This window comes from Diadema setosum, chromosome 10 (assembly GCF_964275005.1).
Source record: "Diadema setosum chromosome 10, eeDiaSeto1, whole genome shotgun sequence".
NCBI classification, from domain to species: Eukaryota; Metazoa; Echinodermata; class Echinoidea; order Diadematoida; family Diadematidae; genus Diadema; species Diadema setosum.
The window spans coordinates 27,922,763-27,944,520 of NC_092694.1; the positions used below are offsets into that span (position 1 = coordinate 27,922,763).

A 21,758-nucleotide genomic window follows, 5' to 3' on the forward strand; every position below is an offset into this window, starting at 1 on the left:
TTTTAAATAACGTATTATACCCCTAATGAAGCTTAAAGTCTCTCTTTTGAATGCACACACAAATTCCTGAACACAAAATCCCATAATCAGTTCAAAAAGACTAAAAGAGAAACAACCCAATTATCCATTCCTTTATTTTGTACATCTCTACCCGTCGATTCCAAGGAAGGTGAACATTTGTCTTTTCCCTCACCATGTTCACGTATAATAGCTGTCTTGCTGACTGGAAAGATATTTCATGCGCTTTCAACTGTTGCCTAGTCACGGTGAGAAGACATGCCCAGTGTGCTCGTATCCCGCGTGACGTTGCCTTGTGAATGGCCCCATTCGCCGGTGCGTCCCTGGCTTCTGGCCGACGGGGAAAATCTGCGAGACCAGCAAATGCAACACGCCCCCAACGTTTCCCTGACCGTAGGTTGACGAAGACAGTAGAGGAGGAAAATCAAGAATCCCTGGAAGGAATTGAGGGTGATGAAGATGATTTGGAAGACGCGGTTGAAAGCCTCGATGAGAAGGAGAAATCCGAAGGACCAGGTCAGGCCCATGAGTAGGAAGAGACAAACGGCGTTTTGGACCCGCCGGACCTGCTCGCGTAAGGCTTTCTCTTGGTTGGCTGTTTTCGCTGCCATGGTTTGACTAAGGCGCACGATGACAATGATGAATATAACGAGATTCATGAGCATGATAATGCCGACCGGAACCAGCAAAGCGGCAATCATGTACCTCTTGTTCAACACACATCTGTCATAAACAAGAAGGAGAACAAAAAAAAAAAAAAAAAAAAAAAAAAAAAAAAAAACCCAGCAATTAATCAGGACAATAAGAAGACTATGCTTGATATATCTTTTTCTGTTTTCCATTAAAGACGAACGATTATTCAGTTATTATTATTTTTTTTTTGCTCAATCATGAATAGGTTGTTATGATTATTAGCAGGATGTTCTAGTTTCTTTATCAAAAAGGAAAGGTCTAAAACTGAATTATCTTAACAACTAAAAATGTTCAGTTATCTTGGAATATGGTGTAAGAAGAAAGTATTGTCAATAATGTGATCATGTGACCGCAAAACGCTATTGGAACATTTTGATTGTTTCATTTGGTAAGACTGAAACTAATCATATAGACATAGTAATAGACATATAGGATGCTCATATTCTTTTGTCCACGTATCATTCATTAATCTAAAACTATACCAACTGACTCCCCTTTCGCTAAGCCAGGGGTCACTTTTTTGTTTGTTTGTTTCATTGCAAAAGTTTGTTTCACCTGTAAGTAGGGAGAACATAAAAGACACTCACACGTCATTAGCCACATAGTCGCGTCGGGCAACGGCGCCAGTAGTGATTACCACCAAAGCTGGAATTCCTGTGGGCGAAAAAATGAACATACATGCATCTAGTTGTTCTTTGTATTTTCCCTTTCCCAATAACAACCTCGTGCAACCCCCTTGCCAAACAATGATAATGATAGTAATAACTCACATACACAGATTATATACATTGTTCGTTCGGTCACCCTTGCCATGTATTTATCTGTCCATGGGTGGATCGTTTTCTTCTTGTTTTTATGAGTTCGTATGATATCTTTAGAGAAAGAAATACGAAAAAAGGCGGATCGAATCTATATGAGAATTCTCAGTTATAGTTTGTGCTTTGGAGAACCAGCAAAGAGACTGAAAAACGAAGTTAAAAGATACTTTGATAGAAACTTGTGTTCAACACACAAACATACAGAAATACAATACACAACGTCTAGACAGGAAAGGAGAGAAGGGGAGAGACGTAAAGAAAATGAGAGACAGAGAGAGAAGATGGAGAGAGAGAGAGGATTTGATAATGCAAGTATGACATACCCCAAGCAATCAGAGATGCTTTCATCATGAAACGAGGAATTTCGAAATTGATCACACGTACGAAGAGGAGGTACATATTGACGCCCTCAACGCCCATCCAGGTCAGGCTGGTTAGGACAAAGTAGTGAAGCAGCGCTGCCGCCAAAATGCACGGCCAGAACGAGGTGACCTGGTCGACCTCGTATTCGATCTCGTACAGGGTCGTGACGACGAAGAACGTAAGGTAGAGAAAGAGGAGTGAAGCGGAAATACTCAGCAAAATCTGGTTTGGCTGTTTTTGTCGCAGTTTTCTAATAAATAAGTACAAAGCGCAAAACGGAGCTTGTATAGGATTACATAATGATATGTTTTTTGTTATTGATTATTATTTTCTTTTTGTTTTCAAAACGGACGTAACAATACGCTATCATAATACAAATCAAACAACCTTTATAATTTACAACTAAAGCGAGAAACTGAAACAGTAGTAGATCAATCTCTACTCCATGGTATACGTCACACATCATGATTCTACACTTTCGTCCTCTAATGTTAGATACTCTGTAGAATAATTAGTATTATGATTTCAGATAAGAAAATAGAATTACGTCATTCACTCCTAGCAAATGGAAAGATAAACGGGGAGCTATGGCCAGAAACTGTTGCAGAGGTGATCTCTGAAACAACTGTAGGCCCCCTATTTTAACTAAATTTGCTTCTATGACTCGACTGAATCGACGTCACAAATACGTGTTGCCCTAAGTTTATCAGTCGTGTTTATTCATGAAAACAAAAGAAGAGAGACTTACTTCACTATTGCACAAAATCATGATGATTATGTTGATCTGTTGAAAACAGTGACAATTCATATGCCTGATGTGGTGGCTTGTTATGTGATTTATAGACGAGGATAACATAGACGAGGATTGCCATATATATGCCAAACACACTACAATGCGAAAGTTATAATGTGAATCGCTGCCAATCGATAAACACTGGGAAAACCATTGTGATGTGTAATGGGGGGAGGGGGGGGGGTGGAGATATTGATAGAAACAGGAACTTCGAACTCTTTTTTGTTGTTGTTGTTGTTGTTGTTGTTGTTGTTGAAAGCATTAAACTTACGGGGAAAAACCATAGATGATCATAGTCAAAACCAGGCTTGTTACAGAGAGACCACATCCGATGTAACTTAACACCCTGTCCACTTTGATTCCACTAGATACTCTAGTAGAATTCTCTCTCCTACGGAAATTCTGAAAAATCAGAGTTGAAGAGATTCCACGATTATTGACAGCCAGAGATTATATGATAAAGTCTTCGTTTTGCTAATGATGTCCTAAACACAAAACTGCTCAGAAATGACTTTTTTATGGAAACTATTCAAAGTATATAAATAACAATGTTCTTTTTGATGCCAGTATACTATTTAACATGGCATTTAATTATGACCTTAAACAAAATAAGTTCAAATCAAATTCAAGTTCAAATTTATTTCATATTTCCATTTTCTCAATGATGACATTACAAAATTATTGACAAAACAAGAGTACAAAATGTATACAATCATGTCTTTTGATTGTAGAAGAAAAAGAAAAAGAAAATATACTTGACACAAATGTACATGGTCACATCGTATGAAAATATCACTAGGTAGTAAGTATAAGAAATATGATGGGGCCTACATAAAAGCTTTAAAGCTTGTAAAACTGTAGGTTCCCGAGTTCATAGGCATATAATTTTACACGGAGAACGGATTTGTTTGTCTTGACCTACTAAAATTACACCAGTACAAAAAATCGATGAGTAATAAATTAATGAACCACATAGATATCGCACAAACCAGACTGCATACAAATCTCGCAGTGTTTGAATAACAAAAATGCTATATTATAAGATGTATCGGTACCATGAAATCACTTGAATAACTCGGTGCTGAGGACAAGGACAAAAGACTGGGAGCATAAAAAGGTTGCTAAAGGCTTGGTAGTGTGTATCCACTAAGTAGTAACTGTTTTAATTTGCGTTTGAAGGTGAATAAGGATAAGGAAGAAGTGATATCTAGAGGGAGATCATTCCAATATCTGGGTCCAGTAAATATAATTGTCTTCTTTGCAAAAAATAGTGCGAGTACGGGGAAGGTGATAGGCGTCACTCTGGCGAGTGGGATAACAGTGGATAAAAACAGATGGTAATTCATTAGTTGTTAGTTTATACATACAAATTCCGAGATTATAAGAAAATAAGTCTGAAATTTTCAGAATTCTGTTTTGATGGAAAAAACAATTGGTATGGGCAAAATATCCGGCGTGGTTTATGATTCTTATTGCACGCTTTTGAATACGGAGAAGAGAATCTAGTAATGAGTGAATTGCATTTCCCCACGCCAAAATTCAATAATTGAAGTGTGGAGATATTAAACAAGAATATATACACTGCAAAATATGAACAAGAAAGAAATGTTTGAGTTTATTCAAAATGCCAATATTTCTAGACAAAATTTTACTTACAAAAGTTTTCCAGGATAATTCTTGGTCAATCCAAAGCCCTATAAACTTTGTGTTATTAACCTGCTTTAAACATAAATCATTTATTTTGATATCATATGGAACAACATTCAAAGAATTAAATACCATATAATGAGTTTTTTCTATGTTCAAGGATAATTTGTTCGCATAAATCCAGGATTGCACGGACCTGAGCTCAGTATTCATCATATTTATAAATGCATTAGGGTTTCGATGTGAAAAAAAAAAAAAAAACAAGCTTGTGTCATCGGCGAAACAAATGAATGACAAAATTTGCGATGATTTTGGAAGATCGTTTATGTATACGATAAATAAAAGTGGGCCCAAGAGGGAGCCCTGCGGGACTCCACGTGAAATAGGCTTTAATTGCGAATCATGGCTACTGATATTAACACATTGCTTTCTTTCTGTTAGATAACTCTTAAACCATTCTAAGGGGGTATCGCGGATTCCATAGTGACACAATTTATAAAACAAGATTTCATGATCTATCGTGTCGAAAGCTTTAGAAAATCAAGAAAAACTCCAATTGTATGTTCAAAACTATCTATAGCATGAGCTACCTTGTCTATAAAAGTAAGTAAAGCATGGGTTGTGTTGTAATGTTTTCTAAAACCAAACTGAGAATCCGACAGAATGTTATGATTTGTGAGAAATTTTAATAATCGTGTGTAAACCACCCTTTCAAGAATTTTAGAGACTGAAGTCAACAAAGAAATTGGTCGGTAATTATTCACCAAATCTTTCTGTCCCTTCTTAAAGATAGGAACAACATTTGCGACCCTCATCTTATTGGGGACTTTACCATTAAATAAGATTGATTGAAAATGTACGTAAGAGGAGTAATGGTTTCGTTTAAAACATTTGTTAAAAGAAAATTTGCAATTCAATCATATCCTGAACTTTTTTATCGTTTAAATTCTTAATAATATCTATGATTTCTTCTTCAGCAATAGGTTCAAAAAATATTGATTGAGAATTTCTATTACCTAAGTATCTATAGAATTCAGTTGATGATTTCGGGATTTTACTGGCAAGATGTGGACCAAGAGTTGCAAAATAATCATTGAAAGATTCCGCCATATTGACCGGGTCGTTAATCTGGCGGCCGTCCACTGAAATATATTTAGGAGGATCAGTATTATTTTCATGTTTGAGCGCCTCATTAATCACCTTCCACGTACTCTTCACATCAGATTTATATTTAACAAACTGTCGGGAAAAAATAATTTCGCTTGGCTGTACGTATTACGGATGTCAATATATTCCGATAACGAACATATCTTAATTTATTTAAAGGGGATGGATCTTTACGATACTTATGAAAAAATTTATTCTTGCGGTTAATGGACCTGAGAAGAGATTTTGTAACCCATGGTTGTCGTGGTACTTTTTTATAATTAGAATGGTGAGGTCTTCGGAGAATCATAATCAGCAATCAAAATATTCATAAAATTGTCAAAGGCTAAATCAATGTCGCTTTGACTGTATACGGTGGACCAATCCTCTGAATTTAATTTCTCCCTAAGTTTATTAAGGTTGGATTCAGACATTACACGAATACCTGGGATGTGGGTGTGAGAAACATTAGCAGTCATAAAACTGGACACAAGGGCGTAAATTGGGAAATGATCAGTGACGTCAGAAACTATTATGCCAGATGTAATGTCAGAAAATGAATCATTTACAAAAATGTTGTCAATAAGAGTAGATACATCATCAGTTATTCGAGTCGGTTTCCTTTTAAGGGGAATAAATGATTTCGACAACATAAGATTAAGAAAATCTGCGCATAAGGGATTATCACTGTAATTAAGGAGATTGAGATTAAAATCACCCATGACAAAACATGTCTTACTGTCAAAATAAGTCTGCCCCCCCCCCCCCCGGAAAAACGCAGTAACTGACATATTTATGAATGTTTACTTTTTTGCAAAAATGAATAGTTTACCCAATGCTCTCCAATGTTAATGGGTCAGTTTTGCAAAAAAAAAAAAAAAAAAATGAAAGTGACCAAAAATGCAATTTTTCACTTTTGCAAAAAGCAGTAACTGCATCCAGTTGATTCAACTTTGCAAGTTTCCCCACGGAAGAAAGCAGTAACTAACAAAGCCCACGGAAGAAAGCAGTAACTAACAATTTAGTCTAATCATTCAGACTCTGTATAGTCCTTCCTGTATATTTTTTCCCCTAATACCATTTATTTTTTCTACTGATTTTTTTTTTAAACAATGTAAACAGCAGTTTCTTCCAAAATTTAGGGGAGTAGATATAAAAAGATTGTTTCACCAGTAACTTGACTCTGCCCGCAGGGAATCATATGACAAGTTGTAGAAAAAGCTTCTTTCTGGAGACTAGCAAACCTGGCAGACTCAGCGCGCTCAGAGTGTAGAATACGCGTGCAGCTAGCTGCATGCGCGTAAATTCTGCAGCATACAGTAACTAGCTAAACACTGCATCACATCTGAGTGATCATGCCAGTGCTAACCATGCTGTCACACAGTTTCTGCGGTCCAGGCATGCCTGTAAATCTATCATGAATTGCAGAGGAAAATTCATGGTAGCCATGGCTTTGGCCAGAACCAGAAAATCTAGGTGAGCTGAAAATATATTGAAGGGAGATGAGCACTAGTATTAATACACTAACGTTAGTCTAACATTAGGTGTAGGCCCTATAGGTCTACCGCGTACCAGATCTAACTGTTTAATGTTTATAGACAAAAAATGTCAGAAGGCCTAATCTAACGTAATAGATCTAGGTCTAGCACTAACATTGGGCATAGATCTGTAGTCTAGCTTAAGTGTAACGTCAGAGTTCGACTAGGATCTAAGACGAAGAGACTTGATATTTTATTGTCTAGTCCAGGGTCATGTGTCAGGCGCCAGGCCGGGCACTTCAAAGTTCAATTAGGGTAGGCCTACATGTAGGACTTCCTTATTTTTACACAGAATGCCATTCAATCGACAAGACCTAGTCTAGGTCTAGCGTTAGGTCCTAGATCTTATAGATCTAGACTAACCAGAAAGTAGAAGAACTTTATAACCTGGTGGTGGTAACAATTCTCCTCCTATGGTCATGTGACATGTGCAGTTACTGCTTTTTTTCCATGGGGAAAACAGCAGACTCCTGGCCGTCTGCAGTTACTGCTTTTTTCCGTGGGGAAACTACCCAGAAACAAGGGTGAGCCACCGCAGTAACTGCATTTTCCTAAATAACATTTAAAAAATAATGGAAACATATTTTTTTCCTAGGTATTGTTAGACAACTAGGTATGGTGCATAATCATACCACAAAATTATTTTTGAATGTTTCTGTGTTTTTAAAGAATCTGCAAAAAACACAAAATCGCATTTATCTCAGCTCAGCAGCTATGCAGTTACTGCTTTCTTCCGTGGGGGGGGGGGGGGGGCAGAAGTGTTCGAGATAAGGCCGCAGAATAACTCTAAAAATTCAGCAGGGTTTGAGCTTGGGGGTCGATAAATCTCCCCAATTATAATATTACCTTTGTTTGGAGTTTTGACCTCGATAAATACACTCTCAAATGTATCTGACATCACGCTGTATTTTCCTAAGAAGACACAGTGTCCTCTCTATTGTCAGCTCTATTTCTCAACTCTAATATTAAACTTGCCAGGTGAATACAACCCTGATATGCGTATACTTGAAATTTTCGAGAAGAGTTAGGTTCAATATGTTAAAATAGTTGTATAGTTGCGCTATGCAAGATCGTATTACCCCTGCTAATCATTGTTTTACATTCATTTCAAATCATGTGTTTTTATGTTCAATATACATTTTTACTCTTCTTTTAAACATTACTCTCTCTCTTTCGTCAAACTCTAGAAACTCTAGAAATCTGTATTACTTCACTAGTTTAACAAATACACTCAAATGCAGGCTAATCCCTTATTAAAAAATAACAATTTGTATTCAATTAAAAAAAACCAACAGTCATTGGCTCTATGGTTAATTACTTCCATATTTTGTAGGATTTCCTTTGTAAAGTTAGGAGTGTAAAATTCAAATAAAAAACAGTGCAAAACATTACTTCCCAATTTATATGGAAATATTCCTAATCAGTATCAGCGTCCGGTTCAAAACATACTTAAACCCAAGCACACACAATACATTCACACGCAAACCCAATTAAATCCGTCTATACAGAACTATCTCTTCGAGTTATACTACTAACAATCAAAGAAACGAAAAAAAAAAACAACAACAACAACAACCCGCAAAACGTAAAACTCATCGTTGGGGGTAATAACTCACGTAAACCAATCTTTCAAGTAAAGCGCATACAGTTAGGGTTAATCTTATTAATATGGTCTGCATGTTGTTGTGTACTGCATAGATAAAGTAATAATTCAATCGGGGAAAAAATCTGTGTGCAGTTATTTTCATCATGTGTTGATATGCTTACAGCTATTTGTTAATACCCTTATTCATTATGTTGCTATATGTTTTCTCGGTATATTGGTGAATTTCTAAATGTATGGCATGAAATCAGTCCCTCGAAAGAGGTTAAAGAGGAAAATAAAATACGGGGTTAATGAAGACTAGTGCAAACATTCAGCTTGCCATGATGACGGCGAAGTTTGTGGTATGGTTGCATTCGCAGATGAGTATCGAGTCATCACTGACCGATACCAGCTCGCACCCAAAGTCAGACCACTTCCCGCGTCCATCGGCCGCATGAAAGTCCCAGAAGACACACACTGGGTCTGATTTGTTTGTCCCGTTTCCGCTTTCCTGTAATGTAATATAGATTACAATAAATACATAGTAGAAAAAAAATAAGTAGTTATAAACAGATAATTGAGTGTGAATTATTTCAGACTTTCTTAGAGTAAGGAGAATTTCCGTTTCCTGACACAAAATAATGTGATAAAGACAAAGCGTGCACGTCATATAAGTCATAAAGGACAATAGTAAATGAACATTTTGATACGGATTATTCCCAGAGTCCCAAGCAAATTCGAATACTGAAAGTTTGGTACGGCAGCTCTTATGGGCCAACACTTTTAATGAGAAGAGCAGTTCTGTCTTTTCTCTTACCAATGACGAGATCCATCTATAAAATATATCACCCCCTCGTACATTCTGCCCCACACCAGACCACATTCAACCACAATTAGTCATCATAGTCTTCATAAGTAACTCCTCTGAGTTGACTAGAGATAATGTCCATTTTGTATCAGCACTTGGTATAATAAATTATGACAGTCAGTTTTGGCTTGAGTTGCAGTCGTGAAACATGCTGCAGATTGAAGGAGCTCGAACATAAATACTGCGATACGAGACATCGCCTACTCTGACTGATTTCTCCATGCATCCAAAGAGTTTTACTCTAATAGCTTAGGTACCAACGACGGTCCAAACTATATTAGCAAGATTGTCACGATTGTATTATGACGGTGATTTATCATCTTTTGTGGGACTTTAAAGGATGAACCAACCTGAAGTCGTTTAAAAACACTTCGGACATGAGTAGTAAAATTTCTCTCCCACGTATCCTTGATGGTGACTGAAACAATGTGGGTGTTTGGGATGACCGACTCCGTAAGAGATTCCTCGTCCTCCTCCAGACTGGACGCACCAAACATTGTAGGCTTCATGACCGAAAAGACGACCCGGCAATGATCGGACGCAGAATAGTCAACCGACGACAGATTGGCGGATTCAAGAGGTTCGATGCGAATGCTGATGGCGTTCTCAACATCGGATTCCAAGGTCTCGTTGACCTGGCTTGTGTCTTCGAGGACAACAATGTCGGCGACGGCGAGTTTAGTGCTGCTGTTGGTGCTCAGAGCCACAAATTTCATTCCAGCAGCCAACGACTCAAGAGGAGCTTTCTGCACCTGAGAAAACGTACGGAGATTGAGTAAAGAAAGAATGCAGAAGGAATAATTGACATACAAATAAACAAGGGCCAACATACAAAGATTAAAAGAAAGATTTGTAATCGGTGTATACTGTATAAAAACTTAATGAAATGAACATTGATACATAATGTGTGTGTGTGTGTGTGTGTGTGTGTAAATCTTGAGCTGTAAAGAACATGGACCCTACGGAATATCGCATATGTCCAGTTTATTAACCACTAACGGGTTTTTTTTTTTCTCTTACTTTTTACCAAGAGGTTGGATCGGTGATGATCCTGATGAGTTAGACAAAGTTAGCACAAGGCAGTTAAATGTCAAATTGCCCATTTTTGTATATGTGATACTTCTCCTTTTATTTTTGAGGCTCCAATAACGATCAAGCGCTTGCTGAAGATGGCAGACTCCTGCCTGCATTTTTCCTCTTTACCTTGAATCGAGCGTATCTCGATCGTTTGATCTCCAAGCCTTAGGTCTAAACTTTAAAGATTGTCCTTTTTATCATACTAGGAGTGATTTTTCTTTATTTTGTTGTGAGATACAAATGTTTTTTTTTTTTTTTTTTTTTTTTACTTCGTGTATGATTTCCGTGGGAAAAAAAAAGAAATGCAGAAATACAATCAATCTGAAACTCAAAACTGTCACTTCTGAACTTCTTTATGCTTAATTAATTTCTTTGCCGATGCGAATCTCAACGTGAGGAATTTGGGGAAAAATAATACATTAAATAGTGTCATAATGTAATGAAGAAACACATTGATGGGGCTCCCAGCTGGACTTATTTACCTGTATTACCCTCTTGAATAAGAAGAAGACAGAACATGACACTATTTTCTTTTCTTTTTTAAGACAGGGTGGGAGGTTGTACGAGAACTTTTGCTACTAACCTGAACCGCTACATTGGGCATGATGGATTTGAAAGAACCATCGCCACTCGCCAAACTGACGATGCAAAGCTGGTCTTCGAGTGCCTTCATTGCTTTGGAGGTAGAACCATTTCCCACCTGGGCGTCCACGAGTTCGTCTTTATCGACGTTTATGAGACTATCAATAATCTTCACAACACCTGCTGTCACCTACGATAATATATATATATATATATATATATATATATATATGCGGAAATGTAACATACAGACTGAAACAAAGGACAAACAGAAAGTAGTAATTTACAAGTAAGTGCTGCAAGAAAATCTTTCGTTACTTTAGCAGAAAAGACTGCACGTCAAAATGTACAAAAATGCACGTGGTTCATTGACAGTTATTTACAACATATACTCTCAAGGTTTAGAATGCCTCAGTTAATACAAGTTACTTTTATTTCCTTATGCTCAGATTGTAACTGTGAAATGGTTTATTTGCTTTTTCTGATCCACCTCCCGTTAAAAGGGGGCTTATTTATATATCAATCTTAAAGAGTTTGATCACAAATCGATTAATCTCAAATCATATCAATCTGAGATTTTATTATTAAATTTGCACTTAAAAGAAAATGATCAGAAAATATGACTATGTTTGAATCATTATTGAAAAGAAATAAACCCTTGTTATTCAAAAAGCGATTCGTCACTGAAGGGTCTTATTCTGCTCTTTCGATGGACTTACGTTAGAATGTTTAAAAATGTTGTTTAACCATTGATACTACCTCGGGAGTTGGGGACTGAAGGGCCGCCACATTTTCTAGGATATGCGCAGTTGCAACAATCCCATGGGACGAGACATCCTCTTCCAGGAGTTCAATAACATCTGAGAGAACGTAGTACAAATGATACGCTGTAATGTTGGTCTGGGTGAAATTATAAAACAGGGAAATTGTGTGTAAGTCATATATCATATCATATAACTCTGGATCCATTTTTTAGGGAGACATTGTGTAGATGATCAACGTCAGCAGCAAAGCATGCGATTGAATCGAATGAAGGACACATAAACTGTCTCCTTAAAGATCGTGTGTCTCGTTAATAAAGTAATCATTATCATAATATAATATCTCTCAAAAGCTGCATCAATAGATATACTCCATACGTAAAAACCGTTCAGCACTCCCCATTCGATATTACGCGAACTACTGGCTTACAGCATATACAAAGCTAGTATGAAAACTGAAACCGACTGGAAGAATTTGATAGTTCAACGTGGTTTCGCGCAGATCACAGGCTCTTCATGGCGATCCCTTTGTGCTGAGAACAAAGTGCTATAGGTTGGATACTATACCTTGGCATCCATGTATACTCGCTTTCCAGTTGCGTTTGTATAACAAAAAGAGAGAGAGAAAACAAACAAACAAACAAACACAGAAAATATATATGAATTGAAAGAGAAGAGAGAGAGAGAGAGAGAGAAAGAGACAGAAGCAACAGTAGTTTGTAGAATACGCTTAATAATTGGGTCATAGTGAGGTATTGTTCAACATTGACTGTGTTAATCAACGTTTTAGATTTACAGCATCCTCCAACAACAACAACAACAACAAAAAAACACTCTTTAGATTTTGTTTTCACTCCTTACTCAAGCGCACAACCTTCTCAAAACTCTACATACTGCACAAAGACATTCTTCCCTCGTTCCACTTACCTGCATTATAACTGCGAGTTTTTCATTGTTGGACATGTCGGGTGAAAAGGTATACAGTGGTGTTTCCGGACATAAGCACGGCTTGGCCCTGCATTCTTCGTCTGGAATGAAGATTAAAGCGTTGTTGTTAAATTTATTTCCTCGGTTTTATATATGCACACGTAAATTCAATACTTTTCAGTTATGCTAAACACCAGTCACATGTCTTTCTAAGTTTCAACGAAGTTTAAAGAAAACAACAACAGAAATATTTTAAATGAGATAAAGACACACGGCATACGTATTACATGTAGCGATTATGCGCATATACACAAAGTCCAAAATTATGCCAAAATTCTTGTTACATATTTGATGATTTATACATATATTGCCAAGGTGTAAAAGGGAAAAAATGATAAACTAATGAAATGATGGAATCCAATTCCTGAGCCTTTTACTGATGTATTAATCCGCAACTAATTACACTGCGTTACAATAAATTGAATTATCTACTCAAAAGGATCATTTAAAATTGAAAAAGTAAACATTTTGAAAAAAAAAAATAACTCTAATAAGTGGATAATGTGCTCAAAACCATAAGCTTGAGGAAATAGCCTCGATGATCGAGGAAATACCTGATGGAATGTTTATTGTAGCTGGAGTCATTTCAGGAGAGACTGCGAAAGTGATGAAATAAAACAAAATACAAAACAGCAGATCATTATCACAATCAGCGCGGTCATTTTGAGATTAAAAAAACAACAATAACAGCACATGATCAGTTAGGAAGGTCAACATTTTGCTAGGAAGACAGATAAAACAAAAGAAAACAATCGGGATTCACCTAATAAAGTTTTAGTCTTGAAATATTCGTTAGGCTATGAATGAGATTGATTCCTTTTAAATGTATGACTGTCATTTCATTTTTTCCCCATTGGCTGACGAAGTTAAGGGCACTATTGACCACTTGCAGGTGAAACAAAAACCAAACTTCAGTGTTTGAAAATTGTAATAAAATGCGAGATAGGGATAGAAACGATCAATGAAAACATGTTAATCAGTGGAATTATAGATACAATGTTGTTTCTAGAATAAACGACCTACAGTTATTGTTAATTATTTTAGTCTTTATTGCAAAATTCTTATACGATAGTAAGATTTGGGATAAAACTGACCTCACATATGCATTAAATGTGATAACTTGAACATATTATTTTCTTTTCTTTTTTTTTCACCACTGCTCCCAATGGTAAACGGTACAGAAGCTGATTAAACAAGGTAACCGGTCAAACTTAGTCCTGACCCTTTTTTTCGGTTTAATGACACATTTACAAATAATAAAAATAGTTCAAATGATGAAGGCCCTTAGACCTCTATTAAGCTCAGGGCAAATTCTAATAAGGAAACAATGGCCCATTCAGGCGTAGGGACAATTCAGTAGGTAATAGCTTTTTGTTTTGTTTTGTTTTGACTAGTAGAGGTGCACTAGTTCAAGACAGAACTGATTGCTTCCAGAAATTCGAACAGTCTATCATGTAACTCTTTCATAGCAAAACCCTCCGCTCCTCTTTAAAACGATAACATTAACAAAGGACCATTAATTTTGCATTTTTTTTTTGTTGGTTCATTAATTTGATTATGGTAAATATGAGAGAACTTGGGAGAGATAATGAAATGATGATATGATTACAATATATGTGACCCTGCACCTCAAAACAAACAAAAAGTCGCCTGACATGAATTTTTAGTTAAGACCATATTCTTAAAGAGCAGACTTTAAGCTTTAAAAAATTTATGATGTATAACTCAAATCAAATGGACTCTCCTAACCTATCTAAATATTGGAAAGAAAGCACAAACTCAGGAAAAGTGTGAACTGAGAAAAGAGGCTCTGAAGTACAGTGTCTATTCAAGCGCTTAATCTTTACCAAACCGTGCTGGCTGTGCGATGAATGGGACAAAAAACAGGAAGTGAACCACCAGAGTAACAACAATGAAGGGATTATCATATTAAACTGAAATTAATCATGCCTCATTAGCACATTCTGTCCATAATTAGTGCCAATTTTCAAAGCAGTAGCACTATCCTTTCAAAAGTTATTAGAGTTGAAAATGAAGAGTGTGGACAAGGTCTTTCAGAAATGAAAAAGGGATTCTAAAGACACACCTAATCACACAATTCTACCAAAAATGTTCGAGATAAACTGCTAAAAAAAAACACACACTTTCCTGCCCGTTTTATGATACCAAATTTTAGCATAATGTAAAAGAAGACCCGCTCTTTCAGAAAATATGAAAAAGTCAAGTTCGGCTAGGTTGACCCATTTCACTTATTTTCAGTCCTCACGCAAAATCAGTGTGTGCGACTTTATGTTCGTTTTGAGGTGCACGGCTGTATGTGCTTAAGGATGAAAATAAAATAAAAAGACAGGTAGCTACTGTAGCTAAATGAAAACATTTATGTATATAAGTATGTTTTCAGAACGGCCTTAAATTCAAGTTATGGCCGAATCCTTTTGTAAAAGTAGCATAAAACAAAAGACAGCTGTATTTCTATTCACCTTTAAAGCATACCTACATATCATGTTTCTTTTATTTATTTATTTTTTTGCCTTGCTTTATTCTGTTGCTATTCTTGGGAGCTAAAATATGAGACAGTTCCATTGCACACGATCTACTGAAAGATGAGCTTTGCATTATTGCAAGCTTAGTATGCATTTACATTTTTTTTCACTAAGTGGCAATGTCGTGATCTCTCTGAAACACTGGTCTCCTCTTTGTCTTTATCGTTCTTCTTTGGAGCTGAGACTGGATGAAGTGTGATGACCAGGGTACTTCTAACAGAAGTACTCGACATAAGTGCTGCCCCCCCAAGGAAAAACGCAGTATCTAACATTTTTGGCGATTTTCACTTTTTTGCATAAATATAGTCAGTGGGCAATCCTTCTTCATATGACATATTCAGATTTTTGAAAAAAATGTTTAGAAAGCCACTTTTCCGTAACTGCCAAACGCAGTATCTACACTTAACTTGCACTTTCCCCAAGGAAAAACGCAGTATCTACATGATGAATATTTCCCCAAGGAAAAACGCAGTATCTACAAAGCTAGTCTTAATTACCAGACACTGTTATTTATATATGTGAATACTTTGCCGGTTGTTCTGTAATTTGAACGTAAATTGCTTTCTTTAGATATACTTGCTCAATAATAAGACATAATGTTCAAAATATCTAACCGAAACAATACTGATTAGTAAATATTTTGATGAGATCGTGATCCTAATATAAGACACAGTGTGTGATTAAGACTAACCGAGTGCACATTAAACAATACAACACAACACTGACAGCTTGCAGCTAGCTGGCTGCACTGATGCTGTGCAGCAGTCAGCACAGGGCCCGGCTAGTCAGCATACAGTGGGAGTGTGTACTTGGAATAAAACAAAATGTTGTCGTGGGGAAAATTACTCGTGAGCCTAGCCCTCAAGAAAAATTTATCTGCAGATAATGACTAAGTTATTCAAAACTATTTCAATATTGAAAGAATAAAGCTGATTGTTTGTCACACGAAGCGAAGTAAACACAAATGCATGTTTGTCACACGAAGCGAGGTAAACACAAATGCATACATTTGTGTTTACTTCGCTTCGTGTGATAAACGATCAGCTTTATTCTTTCATATTCTACCTCAATGATTAACATTATCCGTACTATTTCAATATTAACTTGTTGTGAAGTAACTTTGTTATGCCTAGACCCTTGTCAAAATTCCTCAGGCTCCGAATCCGAAAGTTTCGTCGAAAGGCAATAGATCTAGAACCTAGGCCTAGACTATTTGTGTTGTATCGGATAAACGTCAGGTTATGTAACATGTTACACCCTCCCTTAGATCTCAGTCTAGATTGTAGACTTGTCTAGACAGTAACGTTTTAGTCTTGCGTCTCTTTTCTAATGTTAGACTTAACGTTAATCAGAACTTTCAGGGTCCGTATTCCGAAAGTCTAAAGAAAGATCTAGTGTTGGACTTGAATAGGCCTAGGCCTACTCTAGGGCAGGCCTGTAGTAAGAAGTCTAAAACTTAACCACTTTTTAGAATCCTAAGTCTAGTGAAGTGTCAATGTTCAATTATCTACTCCATACCATACTGTCTACATAGTTGACAATAGATTAGGGTCCATGTGAAAAATAGGTACCCACGGTAGGCCCTAAATGGACAAAATAGAGACAGTTAAGAATAAGTTGTATTTTAATTCTTATCGGATCTAGACAGTGTCTAGACCCTAGTGAGACTGGGTTGCGTAAAATGCATGCATGATCCCATGCTGCATGCTACATAACTTACAAGTAAAAAAAGTTAGGCCTACATTACAAATTTACATGACGTTAAACTTAGGTTCAATCCAGAAGGAACAGGCCTAAAGAGCGGATGTCACTTCATTCTAGACCGGTTCTAGATGTATTTTTTTTTTTCTAATCAAAGAGTCCTGGCTCGTGTAGGGCTTAAACCTTCTGCAGTTCTAACGTTAGGCTATTTTTGTTTTTTCTGTGAGCATCGTGCATGTATAGCCTGAGGCGGTAGACTCGTGTAGCCTGCTACGTAGCCAGCCTAGAATAAACGATATAAAAACTAGACCTAGTCTAGATCGATCTAGGTCCAGACATCCGATTTAGATTTATTTTGGTCTAGACAGACTGTAACCTAGACTGTACAGATCTAGATCTAGTATTCTAGATGCTAGTTAGCGGCTAGGCCATGTAGCATCACATTACAGCCCTGGCAAGTTTCATATTAAACACGTATGGACGTAACGTTAGGCCTACAGCAAGATCGGTATGGGATACACTTTTAAGCAAAACGTTCCAAGAACGATCTGTTATTTAACAATCTTATGAAGCCTGCTCTGTAATCAGGGCATAAATGGGGGGAGGGGGATGGAGGATGCATCCCCCAGGGCCAGAGAATGCTTGAACAATGATGTATACATGCATACATAATTATGGCAGATGATTAATCCTAGTCATTCCGCTGTAGATACTGCGTTTTTCCTTGGGGAAATTCGTTCCATTGTAGATACTGCGTTTTTCCTTGGGGAAATCAGTCAATTGCGTGGGGTTTCCCCAAAGTATCTACATTTTCATCAATAACTGAAAAACAAAACAAAAACACGAAATGATATTTTCCAGGAAAATTGGTAGCTAGATAGACTAAAATTCCACAATGAAGGAATTTTTCAAAAGAGTATATTTTCCAGGGGCTTTGGCACAAATATAAAATGGTGAATATCTCGGTTGTTTAGAAATGGAGCTCGATGTAGATACTGCGTTTTTCCTTGGGGGGGGGGGGGGGCAGAGTGCATCTAAGATCAGGTTCACACAGTGAAAGAATGATCGATTCCCATCTATAATTTATGAGATTGATACTCTAGAATGGGTCTAGGGCAATTACCCCCTGGGCAATTACCCCGCACCCTTCCCCTGGCCCTAATCCTAATCCTAATCCTGAACCTAATCCTAACCCTAACCCAAACTCCTAACCCTAAACCTAACCCTAACCCTAATCTTTACTGTAACCTTACCACTAACCAGTATTTAACCGGGGGGTAATTGCCCTCGAGGGGTAATTGCCCTGATACGCTCTAGAATACCGCGGCATACTGATATGATAATACTTGTGGGATAGAAAATTAAAGAGATATATCATTTCTATTCATCGCTTTTAATCTAGGCATCAGTAAGTGGCAATTTCGTTATCTCTCTGAAACACTGGTTTCCATTTTGTCTTTATCGTTCCCATTTGGAGCCGAGACTGGATGAAGTGTGATGTCCAGTGTACTTCTAACCGAAGTACTCGACATCATTGCATTTAAGATCAAGATCACATATTGAGAGAAAATCGGTTCCCATCTAAGACTTATGTTATTGATACTTATGACTTATGATATTGATACACTTGAATACCGCGGCATACTGATATGATAATACTTGGAGAATGATTAATAGAAAATGACAGAGATATATAATTTCTATTAATCGCTTTTAATCTAGTCATCGATTTCATTCATTCCTTAGCTCTTCTTTGATAGGAGCTTAAAGATTTGACAGCATATGTGACCCTGCATCACAAAACCAACAAAAAGTCGCCAGACATGGACTTTTAGTTAAGGGCAGATTCTGAAAGAGCAGACTCTAATCTTTAAAGTGATGTATAACTCTATTCAAATGGACTCCCCTAAACTACCTAAATACTGGAAAGAAAGCACACACTCTGGAAAAGATTAAACTGAGAAAAGATGCTCTAAAGTACAGGATCTATTCAAGCGCTTAATCTTAATACTGAGCCGTGCTACCTGCGCCATGAAAGGGACAAAACACTGGATGTAAACCGCCGGAGCAACAACAATGAAGAGCTTATCAGATTAAGCTGAAATTGAGCATGAACGTTGTCACATTCTATTCCTGATTGATTAACTTTCAAAGCAGTAGCGTTATCCTTTCAAAAGTTATTAGACTTAAAAGTGAAGAGTGCGCAAAGGATTTCAAGAAATGAAAAGCGGCCTTTAAGACATACCTGATCATTTTATTCTCCCCCCAAAAAGGGTTGTAGAAAATATGCTGAAAAGAGTGTTTTGAAAACACACTTTCCCATTCATGTTAAGATCCCAAACTAAAGAATAATGTAGAAGAAGGATAGCCCTTTCAAAAAAAAAAAAAAGGAAAAACTCAAGATTGACTCAGTTGAACCATTTCACCTTTTTGGGTCGTCACGTAAAATCAAGGGATGCAACTTTTTCTTTGTTTTGTGATGCACCGTCACATCAATTTGATATCGCTTCGAGATATTAAGTTCCCGTTTCCCATTGATTTTTCCTTTATTTTTAATTGAAACTTGGTTTCACATTTCGTAGCTCTTCTTTGTACCCGAAACTTGAGAAAACTTGACTTCGTGGGAGCAAATGAAAAACGCTGCATTAAAGTTTACTTCCATTACTATTTGCTATGTTCTTTAGGCGTTCATTTCACATTTTAGTACCCCTTCTACCCCTTCTTTGAAGCTGAAACTTGAGAAAAACAACTTCGTACGGGAGCTTCAAGAAATAATGAGGTAGAAAATATTCCATCTTAGTTTAATTCAAGAGAGATTTACAATCAATTTTGTGACACGAATTGACTGCGCTCCTAGTACCTTATAAGAGTTAGCTTTACTTATCACATCTTGATTCATTTTGTCATTTTCCGTTACTATTGTGGTTCGCTGCCTTTTATGGTAAGCCATTCAACAATGTTCGAACTTTTGATGGCATTTGAATGACGTATTTGTAGGAAGCGCAAGCCGAAGGGCTTGTTAGAAAGAGCTTGTAAGAAAGGTTGTCGCAAATCACACCGAATGGTTCATTTGTTAAATCTTAACGGTTTATGATAAAAGTTAATGATCATCTCTTTTTTTAGGCCTACTACATGTTCACATTGTGCTGTCCTTGGTAAAATCACGAATTTCAGAGAACCTTTCTCATCTCTACATAGTACATCCTGTTTGAAATTTGTTGATTTGTAGCCTATAATTCTGTCGAAACATTGCAGAAACTCTCTGCTGGGGAAAGATACCTGCGAATATATTCAAGGCCTGGTGTCCGCCGCAGAATTCAAACGGGTTGCCTGAACAAGGCACCGCGCACCATGTCTCAGCGTCGACTTCTTCGCAGAGGATGGAGCAGCCGCACTGGCACTCTTCGCCGTCGTGTAAACCTGCGTAGTAGTAGCCTTTTGACAAGCACCATTCCGAGCACCAGGTCACCGTCATACTGGACTCAGTCTGACTTATTCTTGGTGACAAACACTTCTTTGGATAGCACCTGTTGCGGCACATAGTGTCACCCCTGCACAAATTGTCCTCCCCTGAAACGGACGAAAAAATTTTGCAGTGAGCTGACGGCAAAGATTGTCGCCCGTGCACAGTTTGTCGCCTGGCGATAATTTGTGCAGGGGGTTGACAGCACAAATTATCGCCTGCCCTCAAAGCACATTTAAGGGGGTAATATCATTTGTTGCGGCACAAACTGTCGCCCCTGCACAGTTTGCCGCCCCCTGAAACCGGCGACAAATTCCGAACAAGCCATGTAAAAAGTCACGCGAGGAAGACCAGTGTGTATTTGCGTACGCACATGATAATTGAGGGTCTGTGTGTGTGTGTGTGTGTGTGTGTGTGGGTGTGTGGGTGTGTGTGTGTGTTGGGTGCGCGTGAAGAGTATCGGGGTGTGGGTTTGAGGGACGGGTGTGAATGTGTGTGTGTGTGTGTGTGTGTGTGTATGTATGTGTGTGGAGTGGGTTGGTGATTTGTGAGTGTAAGGGAAATGGGTGTGTGTGTGTGTGTGTGTGTGAGTCTGTTACCCTTTCTTTATCATTTCTGGTATGTAATCATATACTTATGTATTTGCAAAAATTTTAGTATTAGTTGTTGCTGTTCCTACATATTCTTGAAAGAAAGTGTCAATGTTATTGTTATGTTATTGTTATATTGCCTATTGTTGGAAGAAAGACAAATGAATAAATAAACTTGAAACTTGAAACTTGAAACTGTGTGTGTGTGTGATGTTATGAGTCATGTTAGAAACGCCCCATAACAACATTGATCCCTGCCTATGACCTTTGATCTTGAGGTGACCTCGATGTTTGGTAAAATGTGAAACTTTGTATAACCGCTCTACCGTCCAAATTTGATTGTGATTGAAGACCTGGGTACGTGCAGAGTTATTCAAGTTTCTATAGCGTTACGGACAGACGACGGACGGACGGTCGACGGACGGACTTATGTCGCAGGTGACCCCTCTCTCCCTCACCTCCAATGGGCTCGAAAAAAAAAATAAACACAAACAAAAAGACGCACACACATACACACAAAGAATTGACATATATCAATACATAGTCACGTACATGCACGCATGCATTCACGCATACATACACACA

At 37.4% G+C, this 21,758-nt stretch overlaps 1 protein-coding gene across 1 annotated transcript; it reads right to left on the bottom strand.

Moving 5' to 3' along the window:
* Nucleotides 1-257: 257 nt before the first annotated feature.
* On the bottom strand, nt 258-20,661 carry LOC140233911 (adhesion G-protein coupled receptor G6-like). Its single transcript, XM_072313998.1, has 8 exons — nt 20,400-20,661; nt 11,130-11,266; nt 9,820-10,221; nt 8,942-9,112; nt 2,957-3,087; nt 1,853-2,142; nt 1,299-1,365; nt 258-741 (listed from the first exon to the last, which is right to left on the bottom strand). Exons 1-8 carry the CDS (start codon nt 20,659-20,661, stop codon nt 258-260), a joined length of 1,944 nt encoding a protein of 647 aa, XP_072170099.1.
* Between the last annotated feature and the right edge of the window lie 1,097 nt (nt 20,662-21,758).

Coding starts and splice junctions, on each gene's coding strand:
- LOC140233911 (XM_072313998.1), bottom strand. CDS start 20,661: ATGTGCCGCAACAGGTGCTATCCAAAGAAGTGTTTGTCACCAAGAATA. Junction 11,267..20,399: donor GGCCTTGAATATATTCGCAG/GTATCTTTCCCC, acceptor ACGTCGATAAAG/ACGAACTCGTGGACGCCCAG. Junction 2,143..2,956: donor ATCATCTATGGTTTTTCCCC/GTAAGTTTAATG, acceptor CTTATTTATTAG/AAAACTGCGACAAAAACAGC.